Source organism: Rhea americana, unplaced genomic scaffold (assembly GCF_003343005.1).
Source record: "Rhea americana isolate MKP2758 unplaced genomic scaffold, rheAme1 scaffold_143, whole genome shotgun sequence".
In the NCBI taxonomy this organism is placed as follows: Eukaryota; Metazoa; Chordata; class Aves; order Rheiformes; family Rheidae; genus Rhea; species Rhea americana.
In genome coordinates, this window is record NW_028185517.1 from 2,070,002 (window position 1) to 2,083,995 (window position 13,994).

Consider the following 13,994-nt stretch of genomic DNA (forward strand, 5'->3'; position numbering starts at 1 on the left):
AAGTGATCCATGTTTAAAGTTCATAATTAGTGACAAGTGTATTTGAATTTATATATGTATGTTTAATAGGTACAAAACAAAATGTCACTTCATGCATGTCTTTAATTAATTCCATGCAAAATTGGCTGAAAAACTACTGCAACAAAATTTACTCTTAGGTTTGCCAAGGTGCCAACAAAGAATATTTCTGTATAATCACTGAATAACTCATTGAATTTTACAATATCAACACCCATATCTGTTTGATTACACAACGTCATTCATCTTCCGTACATATCATTTCTTTGTAACCATCCAGCTGAGAGCAGCATTACACAGTAGCCTTCTGTAGACAGGACGTCAGCAGAGCTCCCTGCCCTGAACAAACAAGGCTTGGCAGCGCAGTATAGAAACACGGCATCAGCAGTCACCCACCGGGACACGTGAACTGTGCACACCTCCAGGGAGAGGCTAACAGAAGGCCTGACGGGGTTTTGTTTTTTAAAGAACGAACAGAGATTCTGCAAGACTATTTTCAAAGCTGTATGCATATTCATGTTCTAGGCTCAAAAATTCCTAACTCCCACAAAAATACTTCTTGCATCTTTGCGTAATAAGGGGAAAGCAAAATATAGCTGAAAAGCAATCTTCTCTAGTGTTTGGAGGGCTTTTTAAAATCCTATTACCAATACATTAGCTATTACAATTCCAAAAAGGAAACAATTCAAACATTTTGCTACTGAAATCCTGATTATACTATCTTAATACATATTCAACTACATGAACATATCCAGATATAATACAGTTAGTTTCAAATACAAGATTTTTTTTTTTAACATAGTAAATGGAAGGAAATCCACACTAAGAGTTTCAGACATTAGACTGATTGTAGACACAGGTTACCCTAAAGCAGAAAATGCAGTTGTCTGATATTTTGTTTTTCAGTAAAACCATTTACAACCAAGTTCCAACATGACTGAATTTGTAATTAGAAAAGAACTTGAATGGTCATTGTCTCAAGCAGATCCCTAACAAACATCATAGCACAGAGGAGCAATTCCACAGATGTTTCTACAAATCAGGTACTAAGACACGCACTTTTGGCATGACTTAAACTTTGTCCTTAAAAGTGCATTGTTTTAGTTGTAAAAGCATACAAATTACCTCAGAAAAAGGTCTGTATAATCCTACATATTTTTGTATATATGAATTTGTTTCAAAGCATCAAAATTTCAGGATCCTATCCACTGCACAATGTGAGGAAAGGAATAAAATATTACCTTTCCCTGCCCCACAGTTCAAATGTTATAATACAATTAAATTAACTTGTTTTAAAATGTTTCGAGATGCTTAAAATTGAAATAAAAAAGCTCTACTTAAAAACTACAGACATTTCAGAAGTGCTCAGTTAGGGGGCACAGTTAATTAAAATACCAACCTTTTGAAGCAAGAATAAATTTGATTTATAATAAGAATATACCACTTAGGGCTGAAACAGTCATTTAAGCCTGAAAGCACTTTATTTTGCTGTGAAAACATTTTGTTGCTAATCTAACAGCCTTCTCACACTTCAACACCCACATAGATGCTGCTGGACAATAACAAGGCTATTCTCCATTCCAGGACATGACCACAGTACCACCAACCAGAAAAAGTTGCTAATGCTGATTCAACACCACTCCCACACTTGATAGCCTCCAAGACAGATCCAAGTATTCTTCCATTTAATGAAGGACAAATACTTTTACAGATTCTCATAATACATTTGTCATTCACAACTTATGCAATGTAGATCCAATATTCTCATATTTAGAGAAAAATTTCAGTAYAATGTTAACATCCTATATTCAGGACTTAAGATGCTTATTTTTAATCCATCATTCTTCTAYAGCTGCTTAAGAATTGTTGATTTTTGAAAGTAAAAACATATAATGTTTATTCAATCTTTTTATAGAATCAATTCACATTTGGTAGAAATGTTCATTAAAGGAAAGTAGGTTTATAGAATTTGATCCAACCCAATGGAAAAGCTGTCTCACTGGAAATCATGTGATGCTTCGACACTGATCTTTCCTCTGAAAATTTGACAAACTATTTGAAAATATTCTCCAGGTACTTTCTTTAAGTTTCACGATATCCAACACCCAGGAAAGCTCTTTTCATCACTTCCTCCTTGAAGTGACTTACTAAGGTAAGTTCCCCAAAAGCAGATATAATCTAGGTATCTTACTAGAATTCTTTATTTTCTAAAATTTTACTTAACCAAATAAGCTTCTGCAAATATCTAATTTCAGCTTGTGTAAACCACTACAATTAATTAAAATACCTGGAGATGCCAGATGGTATTTTTCAAATACAATTCTCCAATATCTTGCCAAACCAAAGAAATATTTTCCATAAATACTGAACCCATTTAACAAATACAGTATAGTTAAATAATCATTTCCAGAAATAGACTACTGCAGCAAGATTGTAAGAGAACTACCAAAACTGTCAGTTGTCAGTCCTATATCAAAGTGAAATTAGAATACATTTTGCAAATGGCTTATGCATCATTCTCTTTGTTAGAGGAGAAAAAGGCTCTAAGATAGTCCCAGAGCTAAGATATTAAGGTGCACAGAAGCTTAGGAGATCTGAATTCATTACAGACTCCCAAACAAATGATACAATGTCTGTGTTTTAGCTCTCCAACCTAAAATTAATGGAATATAACTCCTTTCCATCTAATTTCCTCTATTAAATCTACTTCAGCTGCAAATYTTTTAGTTCAGAGATGCTCTCTTCATGCAGCTGAACAACAACCTAGAAGAAAAAGCCTCGACTGTCCTCCCCTAACTTAAATAGAAACTTGAAAGACTATTACAAAAAGGCATCTTACTTTTACATGTCATCATCAGTAAGCATTATGCTTGTACACCATATGAAAAGCTCTATTATCTGCAAAGATATTCTGCACACCAGTGAGACCAGATCATGCCTACTTATGCAACATTCACCCTCTTCCTAGATGCAGGAACTTCAGAGAATTCTTAGTTACACATTTAGAAAGATTTCAAAAGGGTCCACCCTACCCAAACAATTCTACAAGAAATTAAATGGAGATCATATTTCTAGAACTATCTCACAGTTAGATCTTCAACTATAAAATATATTGTATTAGGAAATAATACTCAAGTCTAATATTTATCATAGAAAAAAAGTATTGAAAATAATGTGTTCTCTTAYGGTCCCTCTATTCTCCAATATAGATTAAACTACAAACCAATAGTGCATCTTGTGGTAGCAGTGTCTGTCAATTTCTAAAAATATGCCAAACTGTTATGCAAACTTATCACAGAAAGTCTGGATTTCTATAGAAATTCTCAGTCTAAATACTGCACAGAAGAAATGCAATCTTGATTCTACTAATAACTGTTTTCACTATGTTTGCATCTTTTTCTTAAGAGATTGAGAAAACCAAAAACACTACGAAAATCAAAAACTCTCACCAGGATAAGAAAACTAATTACTTCAGAACTCTTAGACAGGATGTGAAACATAGAATCCACAAGTTTTAGGAAAAAGTTGCATATTATGCAAGAGCAAGCACAATTTTTATATATATATATATATATATATGTATATATATACATACACGAAATATAACTGTAATACATAGACATGAAATGACACACTGCAATATACTGCTCTCTGGTCTGAATCCTTGGCGTAGCCAGATATTTACACCTGTAAATATCAAATGAAACTGTAGTGCATGCACCAACATTTCTTGTGGTGCAAAAGCTATGAAATATTATGCTATGGTTAGGGAAAACACACAAGCTAACACATAACATTGACCATGAAGGAAGCACTTCCAATTCTTAAAAAGGGGGAAAAAAAAAAAGGAAAAACAGACAAATTTCTTACCTGCAAAACGCAGAGGTGCATCTTTGTCCAGGGCTATTAGAGGGGGATCCAATAGTACGGTGTTGTCATTTTCTGTAACTATACCATGATACGTTGTTTCAATCCATGGCTTATGTTTGTTAACTAAATGGAAAACAAAATACAAGTTTAAGAAATAAGTTTGAAACTCATGACTTTTTAAACACAYACTTTGAAATACTTAATTCAGTGTATTCCTCTTTCATTTTTCTGAATTTGAGCCAGCATTTTACTAAACTCAAAAATTAGATAAAATCCTGGCTAAGTTAGTCAGTCAAGAGATCAGTGTCCCTTTCAAGTTTCCAAAAGTTACTTGCAAAATCTAAATTAGAAATTTAACTATGCTGGAAGTTAAAATGGCTCCAAAGGGCAATTCGAAAAAACAGTGATGGGGAGCCACTGTCATCAGCACCAAACACAATACTAAAAAATAATTATATTTGGCACCAGGCCGGGGGTGGGGGGGAGATCAGCCTACAGAAAACTCCAGGGTTTTTCTAAACTACAGCCTCTCCACAACTCAGAAAGCTTGGGATCCAGGTGGTGGACTATCCTTCAAAGAACAGGTACTAACAGTGAAAACTTTTTCTTGTTTCCAGGGGTTTTCAGTGTGCTTTATATTATTATTACTTAAAGAGAACAAACAGAGAAAACCATTGACTGACTTCTACACAAGGCCTAAGGACACTTCCTAGGAAATAAATAAGAGCTAGTTTTAGGCCTTTTTATCCCAGCATAGGATGTATAACCCCCAGTATCAGTTTTACTAGCCATTTATAAGGTATACCAGGCAAAGTAATACTCCAAAAGTTCTGCTGAAGCTGTGGTATTATGTAAAACGCCAAAAAGCAAGAGGTAGGAGAGACAACAGAAAAGGGTAACACACTAGCTCAGTGGTTCAGCATCCCAACTGCGGAGATGCAAAGCAAGTGTTCTAGGTGCTCCTGGTTTTGGAGGACTTGTACTTTTATTTTTTTTAATCCAACATATGTCTAGTGCATACTTTAAATACACCTAGAAGAAGGACCAAAGTTGCAGGTCTTTTCAGCCAATCAACAGAATGCCTAGTAAACTGAGTAAAAATATTGATTCGTTTGTATATCACTTGTTTAGTAGTTGCTTTTAGGAGACAGAAAACTCCACTAAAACTTTAGTTATAAAAACTTTCCTCAACTCTGCATGCAAGACTCTGTAAACTGACACCCAGAACATGCCTAAGATGACCGGTCTTCTGCTGCTAAAAAGCAGCCCAATAGCTTTCACAGTCAGCCTTTAAAAATAACCTTTTCTAATATATATGAAACATACAAGACAAAAATCATGTTATCTACTAGGTTATCATGTACTAGCTGACATTTCAATGTGAGAGGTGCCTAGATTATTAATTATTTTTATGTTACGCTCTCTAAAGACAAATACAACTTGTAGTCCACAGAAACAGTGTACATTGTGTAATAGTTAAATCCTTCTTGATAGTTGAATACATTTTTTCCCTTGGTCTAGCCCTCTTCATGTTGAGGTTCTACCAACAACAGTTTTACCCAAATTGTTTTGGATAAGGGTAACATAYACACTTTATAAAACCTCTTAGGCTACCACATATCCTTGCTTCTTAAATTAATACTATTTTCCTAGATCTAATTCTGGAAAGTGGTATGTATCTAGCTGTTGAGAATTGATGGAAAATACTCCTTTTGAGGGTCTGAAAACTGCACTATACTATTCAAAAAAAAAAAAAAAAAAAAAAAAAAAAAAAAAAGTCATCTTCAGCAAATGCTGTATAATCAAGTATAAGAAAAGCTTTGCTAGAAGTTACAACAAATACAACAAACAACATACAACCACTGACACCATTTGGATTTGTGTCTTCATGAGATCAAGTACTTACAACTTTCAGAATAAATGCTTGTGTAATCACTACAAACTATACACAAATATGCTACTACACAGCTGAGTCCTGCTATTTCACTCAACTAAAGAATTATACAAGCAAATCACCATTAAAATAGGCTCAATKGTAAGGCTAACCTGGACTTTTTAATCCTGTATTTCCAACAAACTAAAATAGATTCAAGATGCTTGTCATATACTTACACATGGGAATTCAAAAACCAGTGATAAAAGGACACTTCAACAAACGATTAAGCCTAGAGTTAGAGATCTCATATAAGAAATCATAACAGCCTCCCAATATTCTCTTATCTGCAATCTTTTACTGGTTAGTAGCAACAAACTGATAAACAGAGTATTACATCTTCATACATAAAAATGCAGCAAGAGAGAACTTGCAACAAACTATCTTAATGCAAGAACTGGTTAATTACTGCTATGTGGTTTTACTCAATATGGCAATACTATCTTTATCGCCTCRATACACTCAGATGGGCATATTTCCAATACTCAGCATAAAAAATAGCCAGTTAAATGTCAACCGCATTGTTCTATTTACCCAAAGTACACTTCTGCAATACTCTCCAAGGAACTTGGTGTTTCAAAACAAACTTCATCATGTTCAAAAGGACTAACATATCATTCCACCCTCAAAGAGAAGACACCAATAATTGCCAAAGTGAGAGTCTCTAATTGAAACATTTCTCCTAATTCAAATCTAGTCTAAAGAGAAGCGTTTAATTAATTCAGCTATTGTAGTTACAAGCATAAGGAGAAGACAGTCGTGCACTTTCCTTTTGGCATTTCTATGGCAGTTTTACCTTAATCGAACATTTCAGAGACCTTCCATTCGCTCATCTTATTCTTTGCAGGAAGTAGTATAAAGTAGCAAAACAGATTTCTTAGCATCTCCTTTCTAATGCTTCTGAACATAATTATAATTTTTTTAAGCACTTAGAAACTTTCCCCTGATTTAGCAGTCTATAGTAAACCCCATTATTGTAGTATACAGAGTTCCATAAAAGCTTGAAGTACYATAACCACATATGAACACAATAACGATGAGTATGATTAGCATCTGCAAAGTCTAATGAACCTTCAAAGATGACACACAGTTAAAAGCAAAGTCATACCGTTTTACAGTGCTGTAACTTGCTGTAACTTAAAAAAACATAAAGCTTAAACCCTTTTGTGTTTAGCAAGGCTAAAACGTCACCAGCTTTTAAAAAATAAACCTTAAATCCTTTTGTGTTTATGAAAGCTAAACATCACTGGATATTAAAACATTCACAAAACTTATTGCTGAATATCCAGGAAAAGCCAGTTATCCATATTGATAATCTACTGACTGCATACTGTCAGAAATTTTCAAGTCATCATTTGAAACATTAGGTGCAGCTTATGAGCAATACGTTACGGAACAGGTGTACCTTACACCAGCTGTGGAATTGAATCAAGTATTATTCTGATCTCAGCTGGATTAAATAGCATTATATGTTAGACTGAAAACTGTTTTATTTTTCTCCTCTTTAAGCATTGCAAAATTCCTTAGGTCTGCAGAAACATTTGCCTAAAGACACACTGTTAATTTCAAACCAAAACAGTCAAACCATTCCAAGCTTGACACTAACAAAGTGCCCTGAGCTGTTAATCTCTTGGCATTTAACAGGGATAAACTACATTGGTTTCCTTGAAATACAATATTCACACTATCTCTAAGCGCCTCAGCAGGAATCTGTTGTAAATCTCAACCGCACTTAATCTAGTCAAGGGGGGGGGGAGCTTCCCTGAAACATTGCAGCAAGTGGACTTCTAGTTATTTTTTAGTGGCCCTTGAAATACTTTTGATATCTACCCATACAAATGAAAGTTCTTATACCACCAAAATTTTTTTAAAAATAGCTAAGYATACTTCTTTTTCCTGGTAGCAAACTGAATTGCAAAGCTCATGATAGAGCCTCTATTGCTGCCAACCAATGAGTGAAGATGCATCTGCAAGGTCAGCACGTGCCACCTGTCCAACCTGGTTTATTCTGAAGATAACTGCTGATAAGTTAGAAGAGAAAAGGGAATTGGTGCCTGATGTGATGTGTACCTTGAATACAGGTTTCTAAAACAGCACTCACTCTAGGTAAATGTACTCAGTTTCTCATGAGAGTGAAGAGATCAGCTTTTACTAATATTAACTAGAATGGCTACTGACTATTCTGCAGAAAAGAAATGCATTTTAGAGGAAGGATGCTTCACCAAGAGCAGTGGCTGATGCTGTAGAGTGCAATCTGTCAGATAAACTACTAACAATTTTATTTTCACCTCTTTAGAAGAATTAATGAATATAAATTAACATGTAGGCAGGGCAGTAGGGTTTAAGGATAGTTTGGAAACCTTGTGCAGAAGTTACAATCTTAAGATAATGAGAATGAACTCAGTTCTAGTATTTGAATGTGAATATACTTGAAGTCAAATATGCCTTTAAGTCCCTTCTGAGGACTGCAGTTATCTTCTTACAACTGCTCAAAAGTTCACTTGATTTAAAATGGAATGGCATTCACATAACTGAAGATTTACACACACCTCAAACAGGACTGTAGTTGAAAATATTTCTTCTCCTACATTACTGTATATATTATTACTACTACTACTATATTATTATATAGTATTACTTCTAACATACAGTATTTATATTAGTATTATTAGCACAGAGTATACCATTTAGCCATGTTACATATCTTTAGAACTAGATCAAGATGTACGTGAAAAAATTCTTAACAATTAACTGGTAAAACATTTTGAATGAACTCAATATCAAGTATTAGAGAGTTTGTTAGCTAATTACTCAACCTAGTGACAGTAGATAAACATAAGATTATTTTTTTAATCCACCTTTGAGACCTCATGAAAAAAACTAGAGATCTCATAAGAAGAGAATGATACTTGCTGTCAATTCAAATGAATTGAACTCAACGAACTGTGTAAACAGTTCTTGACTCATGCCCTGAAGTCAGGCACAAATTTTGATTATTGTGCATCTTCTGTCTATTGTCTTTCTCTTGATGTGAGAATACAAGCATGCTTTTCAGTGATAAGGTAAGGATTCTAAAATAAGGTCTTACCTTGAATATTCATAAGTTAGTACTATTCTGATGAAATTTCAAGCAATACCAGTAAGAGAAAAAGAAAATCATGAAGCCACATAGTAGACAGCAGAAAAATACAGCTCAGCTGAGGCATAAAGCATCTATAGAATAAATTATGCCTTCTCCACCTTAAAAGCAAAGTTTATTAAGAAAGGGTGTAGCATGGTTTGATTATAATGTATGTTTTGTTCCTGACCTAGAGTCACGAGTATGTAATTCAGAGCTGTGCCTCTATTCTGTTAGAAGAAGGGGAAAAATTTACTTTGCATATGAACATCTGATAAAATACCTCATACATGTGACAATGAAAAGACATTTATATAACTTTCAGGGGTCTTCCCACATCCATAATTTTATCAAAAATCATTGCATTGTAGTTAGGTACAAGAAATAGGATAAAATTGAATGCAAGTTCTCCTCAGAGGCAGAGCTTCCTGATTGCATTTAACTTTTCTTATCAATAGAGTGCTTACCTAAGACAAACTAGAATTTCCATTACTGGGACGTGAAAATTGTAGATAACAGCAAGGTGTATAGCAGGATGAATATGCACTAAGAGAGAATCAGGAAAGGGAACGAGCATCTATAAACATTGACTTCTAAGATTCTTAGACAACGGAAAAAAGCAAGGAGGGTGATTGAATTTCACCCCACAATATCAGATCTCTATCTTGGAAACTCTACTACAATTAAGAAACACCTGTAATTTGTGCTCTGGAAACTCAATTGTCATACACAGGGAGCTGAAGGTAATGTTTTATATATAACATCATCAGAGCTTATAGTTTGAGCCCATATAATGAACACTAATTCTCTAAACATTATATTCAAACTAACAGCTGCAGGAATTCAACAAGTTTTGAATTCATTAAACCATATTCTTCCTAGGGAAAAATCTGGTTTATCACCACTTGCAGCGAGTTTCTTCTTCTACACTGAATCACTTCCTTAAATGTGATTTTACTAGTACAAAGACAGACAAAAGCTTTGTGCTGTAACGCTGAAGCTACAGTACATCCATAGGACTGATTAGTTGCAATTTTGTATAATCCATAACTTCAACAGAAGAAATGTCCAGAGCTCCAAAAATCTTTGTCTGAGGATATTCTGACCAAACTTTAATTTGGATAAAAAACTGACAGGGAAAAACAAAGCAAAACAAAAATATCTCACCACAAAACAATCTAAATAATATTTAGGCAACAAAGCCACAAATTTTTAAGTGAAATTCAAAATGTTTTAAACTAAACTTGAACATTACAATAGAAAACATAGGCTTCCAACTGTAAACAAACATTCACATAACAAATATTCTTTTAAGCATCGCTAGTTATAATGCAGGAGGGGAAAATCATTTCAAAGAGTTRTCATATTTATATAAGTTTTACTGGAAGACAGAATCTTATGTACAAATAGAGCAAACATCATCTCAGTATAGACAGCACTACTATCTCTCTCTACTTGTTGACTCCTTCCATTTAAAGACGGGGAAATCAACTGGGAGTAGCAGCAGTAACTTGTTTTCAATCTGAATATAAAGCAGGTGAGAGGAGATCTAATACAATAAACAAAGGACAAACAGACAGTTCTTGAAAGGCACCAAAGTTTCTAATAAGCCTTTCTTAAAGTCTCCTGAGGAAGTTTAGTTCCTATTGAAGCCAGTGGAAACCAAGAATCGGTAACAAATTAACTGACATAGATGCAAAACAAGATTTAAATAAGACCAAGGCTTCCAACTTACTAAATTCTTTTGTGTTTTGAGGAAACATTTCCATCTTTGACAATAACGATAATGCTACAAGGTGGATGCCCTACAATATCAGCAATAAAATTTCATAGTGATTTCTCTGAATATAAGTAGATAGAAGAAATAACTGCACAACTGCAAGATAAGGCTCACAAAAAATCACAGAAAGTGTTTCTGCTCAGAAAGAGTCAATGACTATGCACCTTCTCCCCCAGCAGAATAGTTTCATAGCTATAAACTAGTAAACTATCAGATTACCATAGCAGAAAGTGTGGCTTTACCCAGAGTACTCAGAATTGACACTTAAACCCTTTGACATAAAATTCTCTCATTATGCTGTCCTGTGATTTGTTGTGAGTTTAACTTCAAGCTTAACTTTTAGTAGAAATCTGTGTAGCTTCTGTCCATTCTCCTTAAAAATTCATTCCAAGAATCTGAAACTCATGATTCAAGCCTGCAAGAATACTAAGCCCTCAGACCAAAGACACATTCAGGAGTCTAGAAAAGTTTTTATTGATACATTCCCCTGATTACTCAGCAAAGACAGCACAATCTGTCTTTAATGGTCTAATGGTCTAATAATATAGGGAAAGACAACTGGCATGATGATGTTGCAAACACAAAGGAAACTACACTTGCTCAGAACATCACCTCTCCTGCATTTCAATTTTCATGGCAGTATGTTATTTTACCTATAATACGGACTACATATTATAGGTAACAGAAAACAGATTAATACTGTTCATTAGTTATTTGATCTGAACACATAACTTGATATTATGTTCTCCTAAGTATTATGCATCGTAGAAATGTCTGGCAAGGAAAGTTGACATTTAAGGCTTTTCATCCAGCTACTTGTGTCTCTTCTCTTCAGTCTCTTACCCACATAAATCCTTAGGAAAAAGAGAAAGGGGGGGGGGGAAGAGAGAGAATAGGACAAATTGTCTCTTTTGTAATACTTTAGAATAATCTAAGATTTCCTTCACTCTAAAAAAGAAATAGAAAATACCATGCCCTGACTATGAAGGCTCTTACAGTCTCAAATAAACATCTGCAATAAAATAGTGGTAGTGAGAAAGTGGTTTGTGGTTTGGAATTAAGACACTCATACCACCACCAAAGAACTTCCTGAAATTATCACAAATCAGAAAAGCTTCCTCAAGATACTATTATTCTGACCTATATTCTACCTAAATGACAATAAGGCAGAAATGGTCCGGTCCGAGGCAAAAAAAAAAGGAAAAAAAGAAGAAAAGAAAAAGAAAAGTAGCTCTACCTGGACAGTAAGTATGGAAAAAACAGCCACTATAAGTACTGCCTTACCATCCTAAGTCACTCCATTTGACCTCTCATTCAGCTCTGTTGATAAACACCCAATTACTTCACTTTGACAAACACTCTTTCAATACTCTGCTAACTACTGCTCTTCCACTGTGACATGTCAAACAAGCTTAGAAATACTCTGTTCAGCCTGACCAATTACATGCTAAGTACAATTAAACTCAGATTTTTGCATCAGTTCAACTGGAAAAGGAATATGTTTCTTCCGCACCTAAAACCACTCTTATGTTCACCTTAAAATAACTATAGAGAAGACAGGAGTATGAGACAGCAGTAGATAAGTTAGATCTCACCTAATATTTCTGTAAGATGATGCCCTTCAAAAGTTATTTTTATTTCTTTCCTTCACCACAAGATAAACCACTTTTCACTCCACCAGATCTAGCTATGGAAACGCTCTGGACTGGAGAATGAAACTGATCCCTCTGGTCCAAGCTTTCTAGTCCATTTCTACACATTACCGAACAAAGCACAATGCAGTTTTCACTACTTACATTACAATGCATCTTAGTGACCTTAGTAACAAAGATTTTTGAAGTCACAGATGAGAAAAACCCCAAAGCTTTACGTGAAAGAAATGGAACGGACAAAACAACACAAAAAGGAAAATTTGCTATAAAGGCTTCCAAACAAACATCTCTCATAACAACATGCAAATGAAAGCGAGTAGCTCTAGTAGCTTTCCCTAGTCAAGGTATTTGCCGTCATCTATGTGGATATTAAACGCATCTTCAGGTAATATTATGAATGGGCCTTTCCACAGTAGCCAAAACATCCGGAGGACTAAGTTTACTGCACATAGCAAGCCAAACCAAACCTCAAACTGTAGCTCAGTTACRTTTAATGAAGTTCAGCAAAACAGGACTTCCAGTCAGCAGCTCTGTCTGCATATTAGATTAAGAACAAGTACAGCTGCTAACAAATTGTGGGTGAATTAGCTGATTTACAGACCTGTCTGGTATAATGCTACATAAACTTGCCATTCACTTCCAGGCACATATTAGCTTTCTTCAAGAATGTTTATTGATCTCTGTTTTATTCACAATTTCAAATAAAAGTCTGTCAATTCAATGAGCTTCTGTTTCTGTACTGCTCTAGTAAGCATTAAATTACAAATCTTAGTTCCAATACTAATGAAAAGATTGTACTTGAAGAACCTTGTACAGGTAAATTATGGGCTGTATCTACATAGCCAGCAGACTTCTTGATTACAGTAGTAGCATCCTAAACCTATGAAGGGAAAACACATCAAGATCTGTCCTTAACTCAATGAAATCGTTTTTTAAGATCAAGAATTTCACCGCATTTGCAAGCCATTTTAAAATGACAGTTCTAATCTATGTTCAGATTAGATAGGAGACCACAAATCCTGTCATATGATCAACTAAACCTTGCAGAAACCGCATTCCCAATTCAAGGGGTAACCTTCAGGTAAGGAAGCGTGTGCCAGCCTCTACTGAAATCTGCTCAGGAGGAGACCTGCAATGCGTATGCTTTTACTCAGTGAGATCAATCAATAGCCACAAGGCCAGCATTTAAAAACACGGTACTGCTGAAGGTTTAGCACAGCTACGCGTCACCGGCCGCCACCGAACAAGTACTCGTTACACAAGCCGAAGGCTAGGATCCCCACGGGCTCTCTGAGGTGTTTTATCTCCCCTTCCCACCCAGCCTGCCATCCAAGCGCTCCCCGGAGCCGCAACCCCGTCACGGATTTAAGCGGCGCACACGGATGCCTTTCAGGAGGCGGCCTCCAGGGCGGGCGGCGGAGGGCACCGACGCTGCCGCCTTTCCCCAGCCCTCGCCCCCGCCGCAACAAGTGACGCCGCCGCCGCCCCTGCGCTCGCGGCCGCCCGCGGGGGCCGTTATGTAACGCGGCGGCGCGCGCGGCGGCGGCGGCGGCGGCCTGACCTTCGCGCGGGGCAGGTGTAACGGCCGCGGGCGCCGCGCGCCCCCCGCCCTCCCCGGGGCGC

General features: G+C 35.9%; 1 protein-coding gene across 1 annotated transcript in view; it reads right to left on the bottom strand.

The window, feature by feature from the left end:
- The window catches only part of CLSTN1 (calsyntenin 1), a 59,765-nt gene that overhangs the window by 26,873 nt on the left and 18,898 nt on the right, over positions 1-13,994 (bottom strand). Inside the window, exon 3 of the mRNA XM_085298907.1 lies at positions 3,889-4,011. Coding sequence (XP_085155033.1) covers positions 3,889-4,011 — 123 coding nt within the window. The remainder of the gene's footprint in view (positions 1-3,888; positions 4,012-13,994) is intronic.